The sequence below is a fragment of the Callithrix jacchus genome, chromosome 6, assembly GCF_049354715.1.
Source record: "Callithrix jacchus isolate 240 chromosome 6, calJac240_pri, whole genome shotgun sequence".
NCBI classification, from domain to species: Eukaryota; Metazoa; Chordata; class Mammalia; order Primates; family Cebidae; genus Callithrix; species Callithrix jacchus.
In genome coordinates, this window is record NC_133507.1 from 127,072,196 (window position 1) to 127,096,859 (window position 24,664).

At 46.4% G+C, this 24,664-nt stretch overlaps 1 protein-coding gene across 4 annotated transcripts in view; it reads left to right on the forward strand.

Annotated features, from left to right (window-relative positions):
- Window positions 1-1,722: 1,722 nt before the first annotated feature.
- The window catches only part of NRP2 (neuropilin 2), a 116,503-nt gene continuing 93,561 nt past the window's right edge, over window positions 1,723-24,664 (forward strand). For 2 of the 4 annotated variants that reach the window (XM_054257817.2, XM_054257818.2), the window contains exons 1-3: window positions 1,723-2,581; window positions 3,596-3,712; window positions 16,617-16,794. In XM_054257817.2, the coding sequence (XP_054113792.1) occupies window positions 2,509-2,581; window positions 3,596-3,712; window positions 16,617-16,794 (368 nt within the window). In that variant the 5' untranslated portion in view covers window positions 1,723-2,508. The remainder of the gene's footprint in view (window positions 2,582-3,595; window positions 3,713-16,616; window positions 16,795-24,664) is intronic. The other 2 variants (XM_008999276.6, XM_008999277.6) reach the window with 1 other exon arrangement.

The following is a 24,664-nucleotide window of genomic DNA, read 5'->3' on the forward strand; positions in this document are numbered from 1 at the left end:
TGTTAAATATTTGAGGCTTGGAATCATTCTTTACAATTGAGCTTTAAAGCAGAGAAATGTAAATCTGGAGTTTTTAATAATGTGGATGTGCTCTGAAGCCTAGAAAGGAAAGAAGTGGGGAGGAAGAAAAGGAGGGAGGGAGGGGAAGGAGGGAGGCAAAGAGGGAATGAAGGGTAGCATTAGGCTAGCCAGGAGACATGCTTCCTGGAAGAGCTCAGAGGCCTCTGTTCTGTGCCTTTCCAACCAGGCATCTAAGATCAACAGTGTGATACGCAGCCTGTGGATTTCCACTCTAAAATCCCCTCCCCCACAGCTTGGCTCAACTATTTGCAAATCACTTCTGATTCAATTTTGTTTTGGTTATCTCAGTGTAAATAACAGTTAAGTGGGAGTTACAGATTTTTCAAACACTAAAAGTGATACAAAGCTAATGGGCAAGTCCAGATAAGGAGGGAAACCACCCAGAAGAATCCACAAGTGCAAGCCAAGAAGAAAATAGGATAGTCAGGTGTGTGTGTTTCTTGCCATCAAAGCTGTATTTTTCTTAATCTACAGAAAATTTTACTTTCTTAATTTGTAAACATTTTTCTGAATTTTCTTATTTTTCACATACCACTTTTGTGGCAGAAAAGGTGTACATGTGTAATTTGGGCTGTTTCTGTGGGAGGCTTTATGATAATGTAGTAATAGGTGTCTGGTGAAGCAAGACAGTTTGGAATCCACAAAGCCATCCTCAGAAACAAAGATACAAGTGTTTCCCCAACTGTTAGCTTGCAGTTCCCTCTAAACAGTTTTCACGCCTCCATTTAAAAATAGTTGGCATAATGCTGTTTTCTTTCTCTGGGCTTTGTGACCACGTTTCCATGGGGGAAAATGTGAATAGACGTAGTTACAGTAGTATTTGGGTGAGAAGCCTTCAAGTACCTATACTTTTTCGGGGGAACGCGAGGGAATCCAATTTAATTACCTGAAGAAATTCTTTGCTGAAGAAAGTCTTTCGTTTTTTGCAGATAGTTACAAGTTAAAGGCGCAGGGATAACGAAATCCTAACCCAGAGAGAGGCAGAGCATGTTTGGGACATAACAAAGGATCTGAGTAGTAAACGCAGGGAGTGTTTGGGGTTTTATTCAGCCCGGGCTGACGATGTGTGTCGCCGCCACGCACCGCTGCCTGTTCGAACGCATGGCTGAGCTGCCGACCGACTCGCTACCCCAAACACCGTACGCCACCCAACTCCTGTTGTAATGCCATTGCGCGTGGCATTGTGCTGCGTTTGCGTCTGTGGCATCGGAATCGTGGGATTCAGGGGAAACAAGGCTATTCCCCGCTTCCCGCGGAGTCTCCCTCGGGTGGGGGCGACGCGGTCAAGGGCTGCGCTCCCTGGAGGTGCCCGGGGGCGCTACTTCCCCCGGGCGTTACGCACCGGCTGCCCGGCGCGGAGGTGCGCCGGGCTAGCGGGACATGCGGGGTGGGCGAGGGGCGGTGGGGTGGGCGCCGCCTTAACTTCGATCTTGCGGCAACCGGGGAGAAGCCGCCGCCGCCCCGCCCGAGCTGGGTGCCGCGGCACTCGGCTCTGCGCCGCGCGTCTCCGCGGCTGCCTCTTTAATCAGGAACACAGAAGGGGCGGGCCCTGAACCGGCGCGTAATCGGATAGCTCTGCCGTGGCTCTGACATCCACATGCTGCTTTGCCTGAAAAGGCAGGGGGGAGCCGGAGGGGAGACAGAGATCGCGAGCGAGGCACCAGCCTGCAGCCGACCCCCGACACATCCTCAGCCGCGCAGACACTCGGCGAGGTGGAGGTGAGGGCGGGCGCCAGCGAACTCGGAGAGGGGCTCGCTCACTTGCAGGCGATCCCAGCCGCCGCCGCCCCAGCAGCAGCAACAGCAGCAGCAGCAGCTTCCTTCCTCAGACTTCCCTCCAGAGGCTGGCCAAGCGGGTGTAGCCGTTGGGGAAGGCTCCCGCTAGGGGAACCCGGCGAGGAGAAGAGCAAGGCGGCCGCCTCCCACCCGGGCTGTCCGGCGGCGGCTGCCTCCGCCCGCATGTCCGTCCCGGGTACCGGGGGATGTGTGTCAATTTACGCCTCTGAGACCACACAGCTGCCTGGGGTCCGTGTGATGCCCACGGCAAGTCTTGGCTTTAATTATTATTATTATCATTATTATTACGCCTGGCTTTCGGGAAATACTCGTGATATTGTAGGATAAAGGAAATGACACTTTGAGGAACTGGAGAGAACATACATGGGTTTTGTTTTTGAGAGGAAACCCGTGTCTTTTTCCCGGCTTGTTCCCTCTTTGCTGATTTCAGTGGCTACTCTCCCTCTTCCTGGTGAGGTGGAAATTCCAGCAAGAATAAAGGTGAAGACAAGCCAGCAGGACTCAGGAGGGAAACACCATTAGAAACCTCTGCATAAGACGTTATAAGGAAGAAAATAAGAGAGAGAAAAACACAAAGATTTAAACAAGAAACCTACGAACCCAGCTCTGGAGAGAGCGACCTTCTCCAAAATGGATATGTTTCCTCTCACCTGGGTTTTCTTAGCCCTCTGCTTTTCAAGACACCAAGTGAGAGGCCAATCAGGTAAGCCACTGAAAGTTTTTTTTTTATTTATTGCAACATGGTTTCCCCTTTAAAAGCCATCGCTAAAGCTGGGAGGCCACGCAGAACAGCACAGAAGGAGGCTCCCTCAGTACTCAATAATTTAAAGAGAGATCCCAGCCGACCCTCCCTGCACCACCACGGCTGCTAAAACCCAACTTTCCTCTCCTACTAGGAGTGTGTGTCTGTGTGTGTGTGTGTGTGTGTCTGTGTGTGTGTGTGTGTTGTGTGTGTGTTTTGAAACAGAATTTGGCGGTGTTCAGATGTCACATATGGACTGAATCAAAGGTTTAAAAATACTACAAAGCCTTTGCATTACAGTTTTTGGGGATTTTTTTCTCTCTGTCTTGAAGCAGAACACATCTCCCTTGAGTTTCTCCAACCTAGCCAGTGAAATATAAATCATTTGCATTCCCTCCACTAAGCTACATTGAGCAATGTTAACTGAAGGGCTTGGGAAAGACAAGAGTTTAGTTTTGGTTTTCAGAGGCTGTAGATTCTTTGGAGAATGGTTGGATATGCCTCAAAATCCTAGGGCTCAGGCTGGTGGAGCAAGTTGGCTTGTGGCTGAGAGAGGGTCTTGGGGTTGGGTGCTGCTGGCAACCAAGGCAGCTGGTCATCCCTTCTCCCTTCATCCATGTGTTCTCTGAGAAAGTAAATCATACGTTTTTTAGAAATTATTATTAGATAAAACAAATTGCAGGCCCTTGAAAGTCTGTCACTCTAGTGAAGTGGTTAGAAACTTTTGAGAGGAATTTGTTCTCAACCACTGGCAAAAAGGGTGTCTGGACAGGCTGCTGTGGAGATAAGCACTTTGAGGCCCAGAACAGTCTGGGGACCGCATTTGTGGGCATCGGGCAAGAAATACGCTCTCGGGGAAGGGATCTCTGGTTCCATGGGGAATGCAGTGCTTCCTTTCCGGGACCACTCTATAGAGTGAGCCTCTCTCCCCCTCTGAGAACCATATCTGGAATCTGACAACAAAATTCTTCGCAGCTGCTACAGGTGATTGGAGATGGAGAAACCATCTATGGAGGAAATGGGTGAATGAAAGAAGAAAAAGCCTTCCTGAAGTGCCTCACCCAAGCCACTTGCAAGGCGATGGCGGCAGTGGTAGGGCTAACTCTGCAGCCTCCTGGGCATCCCCTAGAACATCAGCTAGTGGGTCCTAACTTTGCATCTGGCACTGTCACCCTTCCTTCTTCCCCCCCAACCCCCACCCAGCACACACGCCACTTTAAGCTCGGGCATTTATTTGAGGGGGAAGAAAATTTAGAAATGCCTTTGCTACCCAAATCCGCACGTTTTCAGCTCTTTCTTTGCCATAAGTGATCTTCAGGGCAGCTGCAAATCCTATCAAAGGGATGGGTGGTGGTCCCACTTGGGGAGATTTTTTGGGCCTCCCCCATTCCTTCTTGCCTTAATTCTAACTTCCCGGCTTGAAGTGGAATTAAATTACCTCTCACAGACCTGGATGCTGCGTAAATTGTGTATGTTTGTGTGATTCGCTCTGTGTGTGTGTGTGTGTGTGTGTGTGCACGCGTGCGCGCCGTGAGGATGCCCATGGTATATTATGTATTCAGACACGGACTCCGGTAGGCCCCAGAGCGCGAGCGCGCGCACACTGGCACTCACACCAGCGCGCATACACATGCAACTTCAGGTTCAGTGTGCTGTGCGGAGCGGGAGGGGTCGTGAAGACTCAGGGGCCATCTCCTACCCCAGATGTTCGCACATCTGTCCCCGAGCGCTGCATGGAGTGTGTGTACGTGTGTGCGCGACACCCGCTTGGACCCACTCCCGCTCTGCCACCTGCCTCCCGCGCTCTCTGCAGAACCCCCTCCCATCCCAACCCTCTGCCGTGCTGCGTCACTGCCAGAGAAGCCCAGAGGCGCGGAGTTCGGGGCAACCTCGGACCCGGGGTGGTATCTCAGGGTGGGATTCGAAGCTGGAAATTCCCGGGAACCTCCGGCTCCCCAAAATGCGATCGCAAGCCATGGGCTGCTCTGGCTTTCAGGCGGAGCAACGGACTTGCACCCGGGGAGCCGGCAGCGGGTGGCCAGGGCGAGGCCGAACTAGACCTCTGACTCACCCGATGTGCGCCAGCCGGGAAGGGGCCCGGTTCCGCCGCCGCCGCCGCCACCGGCGACAAGAACCAATTCTGGGAAGGCGTAAGAGGGGACAGAAGGTGTACGCGGGGAGCAATTGAGAAAATAACACGACAGTCGCGGCGCGGGGCACCTTGGGCTGGTGCGTGGCTGGGAGGCCGCATGGGCGACGCGCACCAGGCTGCCCCTCTCCTCACTGCGCCGCCTAGCCAGACCGCAGCGCAGCCGCTAGTCTGTCTCCATCTCTGCCCCGGGCTCCCTCGCCAGTCCCCAGCGCTCCGCTCTGCGCCGCAGGTTTGCCGCGACTCCTAGAGAGCCTGCTTTGAGTGGCGGGAGGCCGACGCAGGCGGGCTTGGGAATCCAAGCACTGGCCCAACTGGGTGATAGGAAGCTAGGGTGGGATTTCGGAGAGGAGGGCGGAGAGAGGCGGGAAGGAGCCAGCTAGAGCCGCAGGAATGCGCGCAACTTGCACAGCCTCTAGAGCGCGGCGCGCCCGGAGCCGGCCGGTGCGCAGAAACAGGTGAAGAGCACGCGGCACGCAGCTATCCACGTGGTGGGGACGTGGTAACCCCTCGGCTCTCCTCCTAGGCCTCCCTCCTCCCCGCCCCCCAGCGCCGTCTCTAACTCCGCATCGATTTGTTTGGGCTACGCAGCAGAAACAGAGCCCAGCGATCCATAAACATTCTATTAAGCAAAAATATTCCCAGCGAAAGCAAAACCGAGGCTGAAGCCTCCGCGAAGTTGGCCGCCTCCAACCACTTCATGCTTGTCCCCTCCTCCTCCTAGGGACACCCCCCAGGGGAAAGCCTGCGGCATTTCCTCGACGCTACACAGTGCGGGAAAGTTAGGTCTCGGCTGCAGCTCTGGTCTGCGGAAAAGCCTCTGCCTGCAGTCGCCGGCGAGTTCCCGCCTCCCCTTCTCAGCCGCCTCGCTCTTTGCTTTTCCACCTGAGAAAAAGAAATATTCACGGCCGATGCTTCATTTTCACTGATTGATTTCTTTTTAATATCAACACAAGTTAATGGAGGCGAGGCGTGCTGTGATTAAACGGCTGCCCCCGCCCTTCGCCTCGGGCTGACTGCGCCGCGGATCTTTCCCACCCGGTCGCAGGCGTCTGGCGGCTGGGTGGGGGTTGGGGGGGCACCAGTAGCGCTAGTGTTTGGAGGTTGGGGAGGGATTTGGAATGGACTTGTCGCCCTCTGGGAATCATCTGGGTTAGGGAAGGTCGGGAATTCGCTTTCCAGACCAAGTTTAGGGGATCTCGCCTATACGCGTTGCGGCTTCTGCGGCTCTGGTTGAATTTCTTCTGGGAGGGTAGGGGATCCACGCTCTGGTTTATTGGCGTGTGCTCCCTGCTCAGCCCCCCTCCCTCCGCCTCCTTTCCTTTCGGTTTCAGACAGAGAGGAGAGCCCCCTGGCGCTAGCCATTCCCCATCAGCGCCCGCTACGAACCTTCCCTTTGCTAGAGTTAATCATGATCTGCAGGGGACTGGGTTTTGCTCAGGAAATTATTCAAGTCCTGACAATGAGTTTCTTCAAATGGTGGCAACTCCCAGTCCTAATGTCCCCACCTCCGGGACACATCGCTTGGGGCCAAAAGAACCCAGACCCCATAACCATCTACCCCTCCCCTCCTTGTCAGGAGAGCTTTGATCTATACTCGAGTTTTAATGCCATTGCCATGGACACGGGCAGATTCGGTCAATTCACCCTTCGGTCTGAACTGGATGATCAGATAAGAGGTGTAAATTGGCTGTGGGAGACAGGTCTGGGTTCAAACAAATCCTGAAAGAGAAGCAATGACGAGCTGGGCTGGATAAGGATTTGAAGTGTTTCTTTTAGCCTGTCTCCCCAAAATGTGGGATGGCCATCGGTGAGCATAATACTTTGCAAGTAAACTGTAAACTCCTAGATTTTACACAGACGGCCTGCTCTAAGCTCTAGGGATTGGTTTCATGCCCACATTAAATGGGTGCCCAGTAAACTTTTCCCCTATGAACAGCTCCTGGAGGTAGGGAAGCTGTGGCCAGTTGCCAACAGAGCACACAGTGCAAGACAGTGGCAAGAGGTACACTCCCCACAGGGCTCCGGGCAGGCCCCTACTCATCCATGCTGTGCCTGGTAGAATTGTGAATGCACAGGCAGCACATCAGGTTTTGAGTTTCATGCCATCCCGAAGAATCCTTAGACATTAACCCCAGAGCACTCAACTGGCAAAATAAAAGATTGAAAGGCTGCAGTGACTGGAACCCAGGCTACCCAGACAGGACTCCCGCTGTCTCCCAAATGGCTCTGATCCCCTGCTGTTGAATGTATCAAGTCCACGTTCTGCAGCAGAAAGGCCAGTTCCTATCTTCCAGGCATAGAAAAAGCTAGGAGTCCCAATGACATAGGCAATGAGGCACAAATACAAATAACAGTGAGGGAGGGGTCTGGGGTCAGTGGGGAGAGACACCAGGGACCAGGTGATTCTGCGGACCCTGGTGTTTTTCATTTCACTCAACTCTTTCTTAAAGCAATCAAGAAAATGAACTGACTTAGAGTGACCTGAGTGTGAGTCGGTTCTGAGTTGACAGAATTCAAGAGCCAAGTAAAGAGGTTTCCAAATATATTCTCAAAGGTCCAGATTGGAAAGACTTTAGGAACTTGAGCTGAGATTTTCCTGTTTTAAAAGATAGAGCAAAAGCAGAATACCTTTTTAATTTCTTGAACTGACAAGAAAGTACTTGAAAAGCGACATCTGGGCAATGGCTTGTAGTATTATTAACATATTTGAGGTATTTTATGATCTGACCATCATTTGCCACTGGATAATCTTTGAGGCACCCTTCTTGAGTGGCAGATAAGTATACTGATCACCAGAAGTTAGTGTTTGTACTGTTGCCTTCCAGGTTGGTACTTAGCTATTTGCTACATTTTGTTTTTGTTTTTTAATTAACAAACTTCTGGAAGATGCTGCAGAAGTTTGTCCTGGAGATCCTACCGTATTTTTCAAGGCTTTATCTGCCTTGATGGGAAATGGCCAAAGGCTTAATGGTTTTATTACCTAACAGGATTCAGTGGAGCTGGCTTCCAGGACACAGTGGCCTTGTATCATAGCTGGCCCTCCAGGAGAAGACATCTTCTAAAGGTTTAGGAAGCTGTCAAGTTTAGATAAGGCTGAGCTCCAATCCTCTGGGACCTTGGTTGTATTAATAAGGAGAAATTAATTTTTAACCACTGGGAATGTTGCCAAATTATGTGACCTTTGGCAGACCAGCTGTGCTATAAAAATAAATCCCCCATTTCTGAAAATGCTACTCCTATCCAGTAGAACAATAACAATGTGGCATTTAGGATAGGGAAGAGTAGAACTGAGAAGAAAGGAGAGAAATAGAAGTTGGCAAAAAAAAAAAAAAAAAATCCTTCCGTGTTGTGATACATGGTTCCAGACCTGAACATCCTATCCATCACCCCCTCACTTCCTCATTTCCCCCTTCCCCAGCCCCATGCCTGGGGTTTCCAGAACACAGGAAAGAGGGCCAGGATGACAAGGAGCTGAGTGCCTGTGTATACAGCGAGTGGAGAAGGTGTTAAGTGCTTCCAGCCCACTCACACCCCAGCCTCAAACACATCTCTCGTTGTTCATACACAGTACTAGCACAGGCAGAGAAAAGGGGGTTTTCAAACAGGCAACATGTTTGTCTCTCCCTAAATGCTACAAAGTAGGTTTGCCACTGAGAAGTTTTGGGGGATGATCCCTGGCCTTCCCAGCTTCTGACACATGGGAGCTCCACTGCCTGGGTTTAGAAATCAGCTCAGCCTCTTGCTGGCTCTGTGACCCAAGTACCCTGTGTGATCAGATACTTAGTCTCTGTGCCTCAGTTTGCTTGTCTGGAAATGTGTTTGGTAACAATACCTACTTCATAGGGTTGTTATGCTAAGTCAGAGTATATAGAATTCTATTTGGCACATATGAAGCTTATTCTGAAGTCACTGAATCTTTAAAACTGTTTCAGTGGGGTTAATGGAATCTCGTGATCATAGAAAGCACACTGTAACCATGTGGTAAGTCTATTTTTATGAGATTTTAAAAATAAGTAAACAATTCTTATTCTCAGTTCTTCTACTGCCAAATCTGTGTTTTGTGAGCACCGTATTATCTCTCACCACGCTCTTCAGAGAAGAATATTCTCTGCTGGGTTCTTATCTTAGATTTATGTCTCCTTTGCATTTTCTCCTCCTTCTTTCTCTATTTTTAGTATTCTTACCTCCTATTTTCTTTTTAATCTCTCTCTAGTTTCCTTTCCTTTTCTTCCCCTTCTATCCAGCACTGAGTGTGTGCTCAGCAGGGAACACTGTGTTGAAGGCGCCCTCCCGAATGTGTAATAACTTCTACTCTGGCATTAAGGGCCTTCAGCAGCTGAACTCAAAAAAGTCATCAGAAAGACAAAATAGCTTTTACCCAGCAAGACTTGTAATAATCCTATTTCCCTCTGGGTCTTCATAAAGGACTCACGATCTAATCCAGAAAAAAAGGAGAGGCTGGGAGTCACAAAAGAGAAGCTCTTGGTAGCAAGGAGTGCATGAGGCTGCTGGCCAGCTGAGTGCACGTGGCCGAGGTACCCTGCTCCCACCTCCACAAATCCTGTGATAACCAGTGACCAGGTTCTGGAGAGTCTTTCAGCAATGAAGATAATGGGAATTGCAAATTACTGGCCTCAATCGTAATAATAATTGTTTGGATAAAGGGGAAAAACTAAAATAGATGGGCTCCAAAGGCATATTAGAGGCCAAACAAAGGAAAACAAGGAGGGATTGAGTAGAGAGAGGTGAGCTGAAACCAAGCACAAGAAAACCAATACCAACAAATGGCTTAGTGATGAAGTAATAGTCAGCATCTTCCGGGTGGTACAGATAACACATATTTAAAGTTGCCTTTGGAAGTGTGGGGGTTGGAGTGAAGGGGACAAAACCCCCAAGATAAATTAATTTTACTAGTACTAAAATGGCGAGTGCGGTGGCTCATGCCTATAATTCCAGCACTTTGGGAGGCCAAGGGCGGCAGATCACCTGAGGGCAGGAGTTCAAGACCACCCTGGCCAACATGGCAAGACCCCATCTCTACTAAAAATAAAAAATAAAAATAAAAATTTGCTAGGTATGGTGACAGCCTGTAATCCCAGCTACTCAGGAGGCTGAGGCAGGAGAATTGCTTGAACTCAGGAGGCAGAGGTTGCAGTGAGCCGAGATCATGCCACTGTACTCCAGCTTGGGTGAGACTCTGTTTCAAAAAATAAAATAAAATGCAAGTGTGCTTTGAACTTTATTATCTGCATTAGGGTGTTCTAGGAGACAGTTCACACTAACTCTACCTTGACTTATTTACGACTAGCTATTATTATCCCAGACAAGTTATTCAAACTTTCAATTCACCACTAAAAAATATTTGCACTTAATAACAGCTGAGGGTGGGGAAGGAAGGGCAGTAGCTGCAGCAGCAGAATAATTTCTGATAGAACTCTCAGAGTCTGTCCTATCTAGTGATACTTTTGATGTGCCTTTAGTCACTTATTCATCGATTAATTCACCAAATCTCGATGAGTCTGACTTTTGGGAAAGGCTCTGGTTTGATCCTGTAAGGCTTGCCAAAGACGGATCAGCAAGGAGTCATGACTTCCAAGTTGCTGGTGGCTCAGTAGAATGGATGAGGCCTTAGGGAACTCTCACACATCTCAGAAGATGCTAAAGAGCTTCAGCCTCTCAGATGCAGAGAAAAGAAAGATTACTTCTGGTATCGGAGAGGAAGAAAAGCAGAGGTGACCTGGAGTGAGAGGATAGGTGGCATTTAGAACAGGGAAGGGCATACAAGGAGAAGGGGAAGGTGTGAGTAGAGCAATGGATGCTGGGTTTATTTGGGGAACACTCAGAAGCTGCAGTTTAGAATGTATGGTGGGAAATAATTGCAAACAAGGTTAGAAATAATAGCTTGGCCTCAATTCAAGGCCCAAATTGCTAGGCAAAGAGGTTTGGGTTTCACTTGCTAACCAATGGGGAGCCATTGATGTTTCAACATAAGCTTCAGTTAATCAAAATAAATGAAGAAAATATTATATTACCTTTTTTTCTCCTTTGTTTTTTGGAGAGACCTTAGAATTATTCTTCTGTTTCCTTCCCCAAATGACTGCTAAAATGGTCAGGAATTGTAATCCCAGATCTCTCATCAATGGCATCAAAATTGCATTTGCAATGAGGGCTGGAAAAGAGCGGACATAAATATAAACTAATGACATTATATTGGCTGCCCTATTGGAATTGCATTTGTTTATGATATAAGATGACAAATAACAAGGTTACCACAGGTGGCATGATTCGAGGTCAGGAGAGGTAATTGTATCAAACTTACATTTTATGGATTAAATGAGGCTTCATTTTTAGAATCCAGATTGAGGGGAGAGATGTTCAAAAGGCCCTGTTTCCAGACCCAATTTCCAGTTTCTCCTAAGTTAATTCATTGGAGGTGTTTTAAGAGAGGGAATGTGCTTTATTCCTTATTTGTTTCCGAACTCATATGCTGGCTTCCTCCCCTGCTCTCTGCTTCCCTCCTAGATAGCCCTTTTATTCAGATTGTGAACTTTATCATTGCAAAAGTTCAGAAGGATTTTCATTTGCTGTGCCTTCAGGAGTGCATCATTCACTGCCACCAGTCTCCATAAATTGAGTAGATTGCATCCCTTCCCGGTTGCCTTAGGAAGTGGTCAAACAGCCACATTCCTAGGCTGATGGATTGGCTCATTTCTTCCCAGCTTAAGCCAAGATACAGATTTTATGAGACTGTCTCGTGACAGGCTGAAGTCGCTTTGAATAAAACAAAATCCAGCCTCAGCTCACAGAAATAACTCTTAAAAAGCAGCTTATCCTAGGTTGGTAAGCAAAATTTGGTTAAAACCCTGACAAGGCCTTAGAAGATCTGGGTGAGGGATTTGAAGAAACTCCTTTTGGTTTTTCTTCTCATGCATCACTGTTGTTGACATGCTCACGCACAGAACTGTGCATCCATAATATTTATAAATATGCAGCCACAGGCTCAGTTACAAAAAGAAACTCATGTTAGTAGACCTAATGTGATGAAAGGAGACATTTGAACTCTCCGTAATGCAAGACAGACATGTTCATCTGAAGAATCCTGCAGTTTTGTTTCAGGCTTACCAAGCAGACAAGACAGAGGTAAGGTAGCACCTTGAATAAATGTCTTATTGTTTAGGACAGTAGAGAATCTTTTGAATTTTTGGCTCAATCTATGGGTTATAGGATTTTTTTCCCCACCTCATTATATGGGCTTTGGATTTTAGCACTGGAACTGACCTTTAAAATCACTCTTCTCATTCTATAGATGAGAAAGCAAAGGCTCAGAGTTGTCTACTAACTTACCCAAGGTCACACAGCTTGCCAGTGACAAGACCAGACTTGATTACTAGGCTTTTACATCCTGCTCCAGTGCTGTTTCCAATGAACTGCCCTGGTGGAGTAAGTTAAGTGGCAAGGTGACAACCTCCTTTCTTTTAAAGTAGAATAAAGAGTTTCTTCTTTGCCTTGCTACCAATAATTAAATGAAAACAATGCCGTGGAAATAGGGACAAGCTGGGATTATGCTGTGGATGAAGAATAAATTGTAAAGTAAATGTAGTGTATTATTTTCAGGGGAAATGAGACCGATTGCTTTTCTCTACTAAGTGCCCTCAGGTATACATAGGAAATAGATGTCTCCTAATCGTCTGCTCTTTCTCTTTCCCATAGCATTTTAAAGTAACAGGGAATCGAGATGCCCCATTTAGAGGGTTTCAAACCATGTTCCAGCTGGGCTTGCGGAGAAGCCCCTCCGAGCTGCGGGCAGGGACTGGGAATCCTGGACTGTACACTGCTTCTGGCCACCTCCCTCCCAGCATCCAAGAAGAGCTCCCTTTTATTTTCTTTGTACATTAGAGGTCTAGGTAGAGTTTTCTTCAAGAAAAAAAGTACTTCAAAAAAAAAAATAAATTTGAAAGCTACACACCTAATTCAGTCCATTCATTGAATTACAGTTCTTGAAGCTGAGCCCCAGAAAGGTCAAAGTGAGTGAGTTAAGAGCTGGGTGCCATCTCCCGTCTTTCTGCCTATGTCGATCCCTCCCACTCCTGGTAACCCAGTTCCATTACCCCAGACTCACCTTTCACAACTGGGCCCTATATCCCACATCCAGCCAGTGCCCAAATTTCCCTGGTTTTGCCAAGGGCTCTCTCCTTCAGTTCAACTAAAGTGAAGGATCTGATTGGTCTTTTACCAAGCTGTTGTGAAGTTAGCCATAGTAATCTGACTATTTAGAAAGTTCTCACTACAGTCAGGCTTCAGTATTTAGCAAACATTATCGTCAAGTTCAGGCTATACAGTGATCTTTTAAAACAATGCCAACTAAATTTTTCTAGAAGGCAGACCAGATTTTTACAAGATCTTCTTTTCCCATTCTTAATACTTCTTAAAAATTAAACATTCGCAAGAAAAGTGATTGGGTTCTGTAGGAAGGTGAGTTCCTAAGTGAAGGTGTACAATATCCCTTTGCCTTTCCAGGGCTACGTTACCCAGGCTGCATCACAGCAATACTTAAGAGAAAAAGAACAAGACAGAAAGAGTTTAAGACAATCTGATCTCTTACATTTCAAATAGAAACACCTAAGTAGTCATTAGAGGAGGAACATCAGAACTTGGTAACCTCAGAACTTGGTGTTCTCTTTATTTCCAATTACATCTGGAGCTGTCACCTTATTCCTTTCAGCCTTGGGCTTTTCTCAGACCTGGCCTGGCTCATCCGGCAGGCGTAGGAGAAAACTGCTCTGAACAGTCCAAACCTGGGTTTTGCTATCTCTCTTTGGGTGATGAATTTGCCACAGGTGAAAGGTATTCACGAAATAGTTGCAGAATGAAGTCCTTTGTCAACTCACCAAACAGGCTCAGTAGCTCAAACTTCCACAGGGTCAATTTCCCCTCTGTATATGGAGATTGGCCTTAAGGCTTTTGCCCTTGAGTTCAACTCTCCTTCGGCTTAGCTTGACTCCTCCGAAACAGGACATAAGCCATGTATAAAGTTCACTTTTGAGCACAATAAAGGCCTACAAAGTAATGGATGGTATAGCTCTTCAGAAGAAATTCTAGCTAATTTCTACTGGGACATGTTTGTATTTAAGAAATGTGTGTCCCCAACCCTAGAAATGAAAGATCAGTTATCAAGAGGAGATGAAGAATGATTAAGTGTGTTTTAAAATTTTTACTGATATGTTTCAAGAATTCTGTTCTCTCCAAGAAAAATAAAAACAGAAATTCTAGTGTTTATCTTTGTGGATATATGTTTGTGCAAATGATGTGTGATATTTTATGAGAAGGTGTGAACGTGTGTACAGGACTAAAGTGTGAATTAATGATATGTATATGTTCTCGAAGTGTGTTCAATATCTATGTTTTTGTGTTTCTGAGTGTGAATGCAAGCCAAGCAAAAATGTGGGTTTATAAATTTGTGAAAATTGAAAAAGTTAACCATACACAACTGGGGCACATGTTTCAGTGAGTTCTGATACTTCAATAAGTGCCTTGATTTTCTTCAGATAAAGAAAGGATAGTAAAAAAGAAATGCATTACTCATTTTTCTTTTGCTTTAACAGCAGACAGTGCAGACCATCAGCTATGAGATATATATAGTTTACATTTTTTTTTTTTTTGTAGTGGAGAATGATCACTTTTACTTTAGATGAAAAATGAAACCTTTGTGAAGAAGTTTCCCGTCTTTACTGCTGACCTGTGTGCCTGGTCTAATTACTAAAAGCCTAAACCTGGGAAGTGGGGAAATTGAGGGAGAAAAGTTCCTCTTTCAAGAGTAATTGGAGAGAAGTAGACGAAGGGATGGGGAAAGGAGGGAGGGAGTGTGGGTGGGGAGAGTGGAGAGTATGTGGAAACCATAACAGTTACTAAACAGGAGCTCAGCTCAGGTTTCCTCTGATGAATTCCAAGGGAAAAAAGTGTGGTTTGGGGTGAGTTGGTGGCAGGGCTGCAGTTTTGGAGCCAGTAGAAATTTCCCCCTCTGCTAGTTGAGTAAGAGCAGCTTGTGATCTGTCCTCACACCTCTGCCTTCTCAGAGGGCCACTCTGCCTCATTTTATATGCATAAGCCTGGACCAACAGGCTAGAATTTGGCTGGCTAGATGACATTGGGTTCCCAGCATGGATGAGTGGTGCGGGCACCTGGAAAGCCTGTGGGTATTGGCTGCAGAGGAAATGGGCCTCATTGCTGGTCTCTTGTGGTCTGGGTGGGAGGGATGGTCCCATTGTCCTCATGGGTTGGGGTGGGTATAGGGTCATTAGGTAAGATGATGTGCTGTCTACTAGCCTGACGAAATGGCTGCTTTTGTTTTCCACCCAGTAGGAAATGGACCTGAATCCATTCAATTCTGGGCAGCTCAACATGGCACAGTTTGAGCTCCTGGAGGCTTGATGCCGGAAAGGCTACTTGTGTGGATTTGTGTCCCAACCACCCATGTGAAGCGTGCCCATCTTTTATACATTTAAAGCCTGTCAGGCCAGTAATCTAAAGCAGAGGTCTGGGAGATAGTAATGCCAACAGACATGGGGAATAGTAAAGTGCACCTGTAGAGTTAAAAAATGCATGACCCGTTCCCTCAAAGAGTGAACACAGAAGAAAGACCCATCCTGGAGGGCGGCTGCTGAGTCGTAATACATAATTCACAGGCCCATGCTGCTCCACGCAGATGGCGATATTAAATCGTGATTGATGCTAAGAGACACACACATCTCAGGAAGGTCTCTGAGAGCCTTCTGAATATTTCCATGTCTCTTGTGCCTTCCCAGCTTCTGTTCTACTGTGGTATTTAAGCAAAACTCCCTATTTCCCAAGAATTCCTGCTGAGGATTGCAGAACTTTACTCCCAAATAGATGAGATTCCTCAAATGTCATCACCCACCTTTGCAGCCTTTGAAGGTGGCTCCCTTCCCTCCTGGGCCACATGAAGCTGTTTGCCTCCAGCCAGGCACTGCTGGTACAGGGAGCCAGCTCTTCCTGCCAACGACCAGTGTGGCCGGACAAAGCAGCAGCACACTCTGGTGGTGGTGACCAGGCAGGAGGGACAGTGGGCAGACAGCGCACAAGAAACAGACATTCATTCAACACAAAGCACCTTTGTCGAAATTCCAAGACTGGAGCCAGTAGATTCTCTAATACAGATTTTTCCATTCGGTGTATAATGAAATAATAAATCAAATTTGTGGTATATGTGGAATTAAATGTTTGGGGGTTTTGCTTTTTTTTCTTTTCTTAAAAAAAAAAAAAAAAAAAAAGGCTGCAATCACCCTCCAGGGCCTGTGCTGGCCCAAAGCTGAAAGTGCTTCCTCTGCACCACATGTAATTGTTGCCAGGCTCACTTGTGGGTCGGCACCACAAAACCACCATTGTCAGTTCCCGGAGCCCTGACTGCCGGCTGCCTGGGCTGGGCTGGGAGACACCGAATCAAATGAAGGATTTATGAGATAAAGATAGAGATGGGAGGTTGAACGAGGAGAGGAAGATGGGCCAAGGAGGGGAGGCAGGAAAGGCAGGGAGGCATGTTGAGTTTGCAGTCCTCTTGTTTTGTTAATCGCAGACCATGTAATTGAGAATATTTATGGCCACGTTCTGGAATACTTTCATCTGTGTGTGTGTGTAGTCGGGTGGGTAGGGGGAGGGATGAGCTGGAATAATCTCTTCCACCGAATGAGTAAGTAGGTTAGTCTTCTGGACTGCCATAAAAGGTCTGTAAAATAGTTTTAATCAGGCACTGGTACAGAAGAGGAGGGAGTGGGGGGAAGAAAGCTGCAGCATATGTGAAGTTCTTTGGGTTGTTGTCTTCTCTTTCAGACCCACCGTGCGGAGGTCGTTTGAATTCCAAAGTTGCTGGCTACATCACCTCTCCTGGTTACCCCCAGGACTACCCCTCCCACCAGAACTGCGAGTGGATTGTTTACGCCCCCGACCCCAACCAGAAGATTGTCCTCAACTTCAACCCTCACTTTGAAATCGAGAAGCACGACTGCAAGTAAGCTCCGTCCTGTCCCCCTGTGTATCCCTCCATGAGACGCACGTGCTCTACCCCCCACCCCGGCTCTTGTCACTTCTAGCAGCACCCCTCACCCCAAGACCTGCTGCTAACCAGTGGTGGATCCTGGCCCCAGAGGAAAACCTCAGGGGAACATTCCCTTTCCAGGGAAATAAAGGTGTGGTTGATCCCACAGTATGGTGGGAAAAGCCTTCTTGAGTGAAAAGTAGAGAATATTAACCTACCTCCAAAGGCTGGCAGTGGGGGAGAATTTCCATGCGGTGGCAGGGGGTGGCCTACAAAACCCCACCGCTTGACTTTGGGGTTTACCTTCCACTTGGAGATCTACCCATTTCCAAGGCTATTACATGTGTAAACCCTACCCGTTTCCTTAGTAAGATAGCAGCCGTATCCCCAAATGGAGACTCTGCATCCAGCCACGCAGGATCAGCCTGTTACTTTATACAGTGGTAACTGGTTTCCTTATAGAAAAAACAGGGGGGGTAAAAAAATCAAAGTAGTTCTAAGACTCATATTGGTTCTTAATACCTGTGCTACACAAGTTAGAGTCTCAAAGTCAGTGTTAGGGATTTATTTAACAAACTCTGTTCTCATTGCATTACAAATATTAATCCATTTGCTTTGTACAGTGGGCTGGGAAGTTAGTGCTGTTATGATCTCCATTTTGCAAAGAGAGAAAAGGGAAGCACAGAGAGGTTAGGTCAGTCACCCAACGTGACTCAGCTGGTGTTACAGCATTGGTTCTGCCACCCTGGAAATGTGTGGCTTAGGAACTCCCAAGTGGACATTTAGACACTTGTAAGTACGTTAGAAATGCCATGTTAACACCGAGGTCCCCAAAAGTTAAGGTTGGGAAGCAGGCAGCATTATCATGTCTGGAATGCAGATGTGCTTTGCACTGTCTACTGAGCTCCTTCTTAGAAAGTCTTTCCTCATTGGAATTAAAGTGAGAGTTTTTGTGCAGAAAAGAATATGCCAACAGTCATATTCTGCCCTAAATGTGCTGTTACTCTGATAAGTGTTCAGTGCTCCCATGTGACTAATAAATTGTCTAAGCATTCCTTGCTATTAAGGCATTGCGAATACTGAAAAATTAATAAAGGGGCAAGCTGGCGGGACAGGTACCAAGGAGCAGGCAAAGCTCCCACAGGCCAGGTCTGGGCCAGATTTCCTCATGGAGGAAAGAAGGCCCCTCTCTAACTAGTGCTAGACTGTGAGGCTCAGTGAATTGATGTCATTATTATCCTCCTAGGACTACTTTGCACCTACATAATGGTTTTCTCCTAACAAGAGGTAGTCTTTGTTGAAAATCAAAGGGTTTCCCGGATAGATGCCTCATATGACTAAGAGTCATAAGATGGAGTTTCTAATCCCACATCCACTCTTGACTCAACGGATGACATAGGGAAACTCATCAGTTCCTCTTTGTCTAAGTTACATGCGCACCCTGGATACATTTGCTCAGCATCTCAAGCCTTCTGATTCCCTGACAGTGAACTTGATCAAGAATTTCTGTTAGAAGAGCTTCTTCATAAGGGGTTTGGGGCCCTGATTCCTCTGGCTGGACTGCAGAAGGTTGGCACAAATGGAAGCATACATAATGTACAGAGAGACTAGGTCTGAGCTCAGAGAAATTTGACTAAGCACCTCTCTTGACTGAGGGCCAAATTCTGTTATGCTTATGCTAGCAAATCTCCCAGGGAAATTGCCAAGAGGTCATCCTATGTATATTCATAGTGGCAGAGGGAGAAAGCATGGCTTTTGGAGGGAAAATCTTAGGAGCTAGTAAGCATGACTTAAAACATGTTGGGAAGGATGAAAAGCCAGAAAAACATGCTCCTGGCCTGCTTCAGGCTGCGGGGTGCCCCTTCCATATACAGGACTCAGTCCCAGAGTTGGGGAGAACTGAAGGTTGCCAGAGCCTCTGAGAAGGGAAAGAAGAAGGCATTGCCCTTGCTGGAGTTGGAGTGGGGGAAGCAGCGATTTACAGGGGTATCTTCTGGCTTATCATCCTCGCTAAATTACTTCCTGTTTTTCTCCTCATTCCATGACCTCATGTGTCTGGTTTGAACCTAAAAAGTGAGGGAGGTCAGAAAAAAATCTTTCTGGGATCTGTTTCCCCTGGTGCCAAACTGTCAGAGAGGCTCTGTTAGGATTAACCCTCATCCACCTAACTTTGTCATTAATTCTCTGTTCCTCCCCACTTTTCTCCTCTACTCCCCATTTCTCTTTCTCTCTCTCATTAGTTTGTATTTAGAAAGACACATCTGGTTTTCTCAGCCTCTCATTCTTCAAGGTATTTCTGACTTTTCCCCTGGCCATTTGCATTTGTAGTAAACGGGCTTGCCCTCCCCACTTCCTTGTTGTACTTTCTTGTGAAAGGAACAATTAATCTAACTGAAGTCCTGGAAGTTCTGTCTTGTTCTGGCTCTCCCACTCTCTTCCATACTGCATTTTCATTCCAAGGGAGCTCCTGGGTTTGGAAAGCACTCACTATCCAAGGAAATTAGCCTGCTTTCTCCTTTTATTTTGGGTGCATGCTTCAAATTGGATTTGGCTCTGCAGGCCTGTAAGGTGGATACTTCCCAAACGAAAACTGCCTGGGCTGGTCTCCCAATCACAGCGCACAGCAGCAACACCCCAGCAAAAAGGGGAACTGAGCAAGAAAGTCAGGAGAAGAAGCCAGCCTAGCTGTGAAGAAAGAGCAATAGTCCGCACGCCCAACCTCGTGTTTGCCCGGGTTCTTCCTATGTGCTGGGTTAACCACAAAGATTGCCCGGAGGCCTGGGAACAGGGCCATGATATGAAATTACTTATCCTGGGCTGTGGCCCCTGGGCCCTCGGCTCTCTGTATACCTTGAAGTCTACATCCCAAAGGTTGAGACAGTTGCTGACTCAACCCCAGACAGACCTTTTCCCCTAACCATTGCTTATTATTAACCTTGTTCCATTGAAGTTTGCTGTGTGCTTGGAAAATTTCACTCACAAGCCACAGCTTTGCCTGACTCAGGGCAATTCAAGGCCACCATCTCTGGTGAGCTTCCCTTGACTCCTCCCTCCAGGCACTTGCAGAAAAGCAAATCCTGGGCACCCATAGGCTGTTTGGGGGCCTGTGTAGAACCGGTGGGCAGAAACCAGAGGCCGCCGTGGCACTGCCAGACTCCTGTGGCCTAAGGACAAAAGGGCAAGACTCCGGGCCGTCTGGGCAAACAGAGAGAAGACATTTTATTCCCCGAGGAGTGGAGGCTGCTAGGATGTTGCTGCCCTGGCAGACAGAGGCCTTTCACTTGAGTCATCAGCCAACAGACTGAATGTTATGGTTTTAGAAACCCATACACAAAGTTGAGTGGTTTTTTCCATTTCTAAAATTTTAAATGTATACATTTTTAAAAACACCCACCTCCATATGATACACAGCTTGTTGAGGAGTTCAAAAACAGGCTCAGCACCCACCCCATCCCAGAGGTTCAAAAAAAACCAAAACTAAGAGGCTGGGCCCTTTTAAGAATTGGTAATTTCTACCTGTAATCCCAGCACTTTGGGAGGCCGAGGCAGGCAGGTCACCTGAGGTCAGGAGTTCAAGACCAACCTGGTCAACATGGTGACACCCCATCTCTACTAAAAATACAAAAAAATTAGCCAGGCTTTGTGGTACACACCTGTAATTCCAGCTACTCTGGAGGCTGAGGCAGGAGAATCTCTTGAACCTGTGAGGCAGAGGTTGCAGTGAGCCGAGGTTGCGCCACTGCATTCAGGCCTGAGCGAAAGAGTGAGACTTTGTCTCAGAAAAATAAAAAAAAAAGAATTGGCAATTTCTAGATGGGTATCTTGATGGGTCTCAGAAAATGCAAAAGCCACTAGCAAGAAATGAAAGAACATTCTTAGGCTAAAAACCTCTTAAGGAAGTCTACCTAAATGATTTTATGTGCTATGTTCAACACAGCAATATCTCATTTACCACATATCATTGAAGAATGACATTCTATTTAGGTGAAATGTCCAGATACTGAAATATCCACCTTTAAAGTTCTTTAAAAAAGAACTTTAAAGAGTTCTGAAAGTTCTTCTTTAAAGGATTTCTGATCAAGAGTATTCTAAATCATGTGCTGCACTTCCTTGTCTTTTTGAAACCTACATTGAGGAGTCAACTTTTTCTTGATGACTCAGGCTTCACTTTTGTGACAGCAACCAGGTAATGCCTATTTGGAATAGGCAGATTTAGATTTGAATTTTTATTGACCTTTTAAACTTCCCAGGCCTCAGGTTCCTCATCTGCAAAGCTGTCATAATCATAAATATTTTGCAAGATTGCTCTGCCTTTTTATGTAGATGCCCAATAAATTAGCAACTGTGTTAGCATCATTGGACTTTGTCACGGGAGAGTTTGGGACTCTTTTCTATCAATCCTCCTGCTTTCACATCCTGTTATGAGTATGCCTGCCTCCTAGAGCCTTCCCCTTCTGACTTGTTGCTTTTTTATTGAGGAGCCCTTGCTGTCTGTTGGGAATTTGGGGTTCTGGGATCTAAGCTTTTTGCTTGAGGAGCCCTTGCTGTCTGTTGGAAAGTTTGGGTTCTGGGATCTAAGTTTCGCCCAAGCCAGTGCAATCCCAAGGCCAGCATTTCCAGCTGGCTTCAGCCAGCCAAGCTTGCAGCAGAGTTAGGACTGGGGAAAAGATCCCAAAGTGACAAAGTCGAAGAGCAACAGAGGATGGAGTTCTCAGCAGCAGTGTGTAGTAGCTCATAATCTTTTCTTCTAAACTCCCCACACGCTCATAGTCTGCATATTTAAGGTTTTGGATATTTGGCCTCTAAGTGACCTAGATAAACAAGGTGCTCTTGTGTTTATTTATAGCCAGAGGGGTCCTCTATCTCTTAGAAGATGTGTCTGTTTCTCCCAAAGTAAGAGGTGGTATCTTAGAAGGGTAGCAGTTTCCTAGTTGAAAACCTGATCACGGTAAACAGGGATCAGACCAGACATCAGTCATTGCCCCTCCCCACTCAGCCAGCAGTGTTTCCCTGTGCTCAGTAAACACCCTCCATTCCCAGCAAATAACAAACATAGTCTTACATCTGCGTGAGCCCCCTGAGTTCCCAGGGCTCCAGCCCTCCTTCCCCTCCCTCCGTGGTGTCCAGCTGCACACTCCAGTCTTCTTCCCCTGAGTTTCCTTGCTTCCTGCAGTTCCCTCTTATCAGCCCCTACTCTGAACTCCCAGAGCACTTGGTGTTGCCTGAGTCAGTTGCTTTTTTGTTCATATGTGATCATCTTGAGTTCTCAGCATGTAAATTCTACAAGGGCATGAACCACGCACTTTATATCTAACGCCTATGGCGCCTGTCTAGGAGGGTGCTAGGCAGGTATGTGTAGGTGATATAGTGATATTTTTACATTGGAGATGCCAAGCAATAAGTCAGCATGAACTGAATCTGTATTGGAAGGCAGACAGATCTGTTTTCCCTATTTGTCCATCTGGGGATATGACATAATCTCAGGGGATAGGACGCAGGCCATGAATGTCACTAACCAATTTGGGACATGAGTCTCTCACCAACAAAGAGGCAATAGACCATTCATTCATTCATCAGGAAATAGTTATTAAACAACTACTATGTGCTAAGCACATATGTAGTGTTGGGAATACAGTGATGAATAAATCGTATTATTTTCCCTAAAGTTGCTGTTACTCTTTCCATTTTACAGATGAAGAAACTTGGGCTCAAAAAAGTTAAGCAACTGGCCCAAGATTCCACTCTCATAAGTAGCAGAGGAGAGTTTTGAAGCCAGAAACCCTAGTTTTCAAACTGTACTTTACTCTTATACTCTCTACCTTCCCCACATCAAGCATTTGGCCAGGGACATGATATGGACCTGTTATGTGGTTCCACAGCATCCAGGTCCAGTGTCGGCTGGGAAGATCAAGGAAGGCTCCCTGGAGAAGGTGATGCCTATATGAATTCTGAAGAAGTTGGCCATGCAGAAGGGGAGTGTGTTTGGCTGGTATCATAGACAGAGAGCAGCATGCTCAAAGACAAGATGCCTTCAGGAACCAAAATAAATGAATATGCCTGAACCCAATTTCTTAACCAGTGAGCATTATAAAGGTAAATAAAAGGGGCTGTACTTATGAATTGCTTACACAAGACTTTCTGAATCCAAGTCTCTTTCCTATGCATAGAGGGCAGGAGGCCAGATTGACCAGTGGGAGGTGTGGCTTCAGCTGGTGTCCCTTGGAGTCTGAAAAGCCAGCAAAGCATAGCGAGAATTCTCTGTGGTTCCAGAGGGTACCTTGTGCTTGCTGAGGAGAGGCCATTGGTTTGATTACTCTTACTGACATTATTATTTACTGCCTGCCCAACCACAGAAATATTCTGATTCCCCTAAGGAACCAGTGAGCAGTAATACCTTTCTGTATTGCAACATTCCTCCTAATGACAGAAACAGCTCCGCTTCCAGGTACGCGGTGGAGGAATGGGAGCAGCTGGCCGCTGCCCCTATACTTACCTTGACCAGGGGGTCCACCCAGCAACTCCACCTCGCCCATGGATTGGGGAAAAACAACTCACAGATTGTTCCCTCCTCTTACCAAGGTTAAAGAGCAGCTGGAATGACTTTGGGCAGTTCATTTCTTAAAATGAGTGTTGCAATTGTAACTGTCTCTATGCAAGCTTCGCTGTGGATGCCCTTCTTAACAATGTGCTTTATCTTTTGACTGAGAAAATCACTTGAGATTTGATCATGCACAATCCCCCTTGTTCTGCCTCTCCACCCTGGCACCTTCTCTGAACCCAGAGATCCCAGAGGGCCAGCATCTTACCCCATGTAACTCCATGTAATTCTCCCATCTAATTACACCGGCTGAGAGTCTGTCTTAAGAAATACAGTGGGAGCTCCAGATATGGAGGGGATAAAGAAGAGATGGAAATATACCAAGTAAAGAAATTAGATTTTTCTAAAAAGGGATTTGTGTATTTTCCTGGAGTCATGAGTCCTATAGAAAAAAAAAAATGTATATTCGTTTTGTTTTGTCCTTTTTAGTGGCAAAGGGATTTAAGCCTTTGGATTAAGAGAAACTCAAAACGTAATTTAATTCCATCCTTATACTTCTGCCTAGATAAATCAGTCTAGAAAAAAAGAGATATCAGCTGCCCTTGTCTTTCCTACCAGAAAAGAGCTTCCGTCATCGTCCTTCATCATGGGACCTCGTGCCTCACAACTCATCTCAGTTGATTGCAGAGTAGTGGTTGTATTTAATTTACATAATCAAAATTTTTTTCCTAGAAGGAGAATCCCTGAAAAATGTTAGCCAAGTCAAAATAAAATTTTCTAAAAAGGAGAAGAAAATGGAAAAGGAGAAAGAAAGAAATGTGAGTTGGGCTGAGGTTTGTGAGGGCAGCAGAAAATGAAAATCCACATGACTTTTTTATACCTTTTTTCGAGCTGTGTAGCCAAGCATCTTGGCAGTCTCTAATATTTTTCTACTCTGTCCCTTTGGAGACTCAACTGTATGTTTGTGGAGGAACTCTCAGAGTTACACAACAATAGCAGACATTTATTGAGCTCTTGCCAGACATCAGGTCTTACTCTAAGAGCTTTCCATGTTTAACCTCCACAACTGGTACTGGTACTACTATATTTAACAGATAGAAATACTGAGGCCCTGAGAGATCACACAAATAGTAATCATCGGGCTGGGTGTGAAGCCAGGCAGGCCAAAGCTGCCTTCGTATACCTGTGTCAATCTACTTGGACCCGTCATCTGCCGTCCCAGTGCTTAGGTATTTAGGGCCTCTCTGATTCTTTAGATATCTTTGACAAGCCTTTTCTTTTCCTTTTCTCTTTTTATTCCTTTTC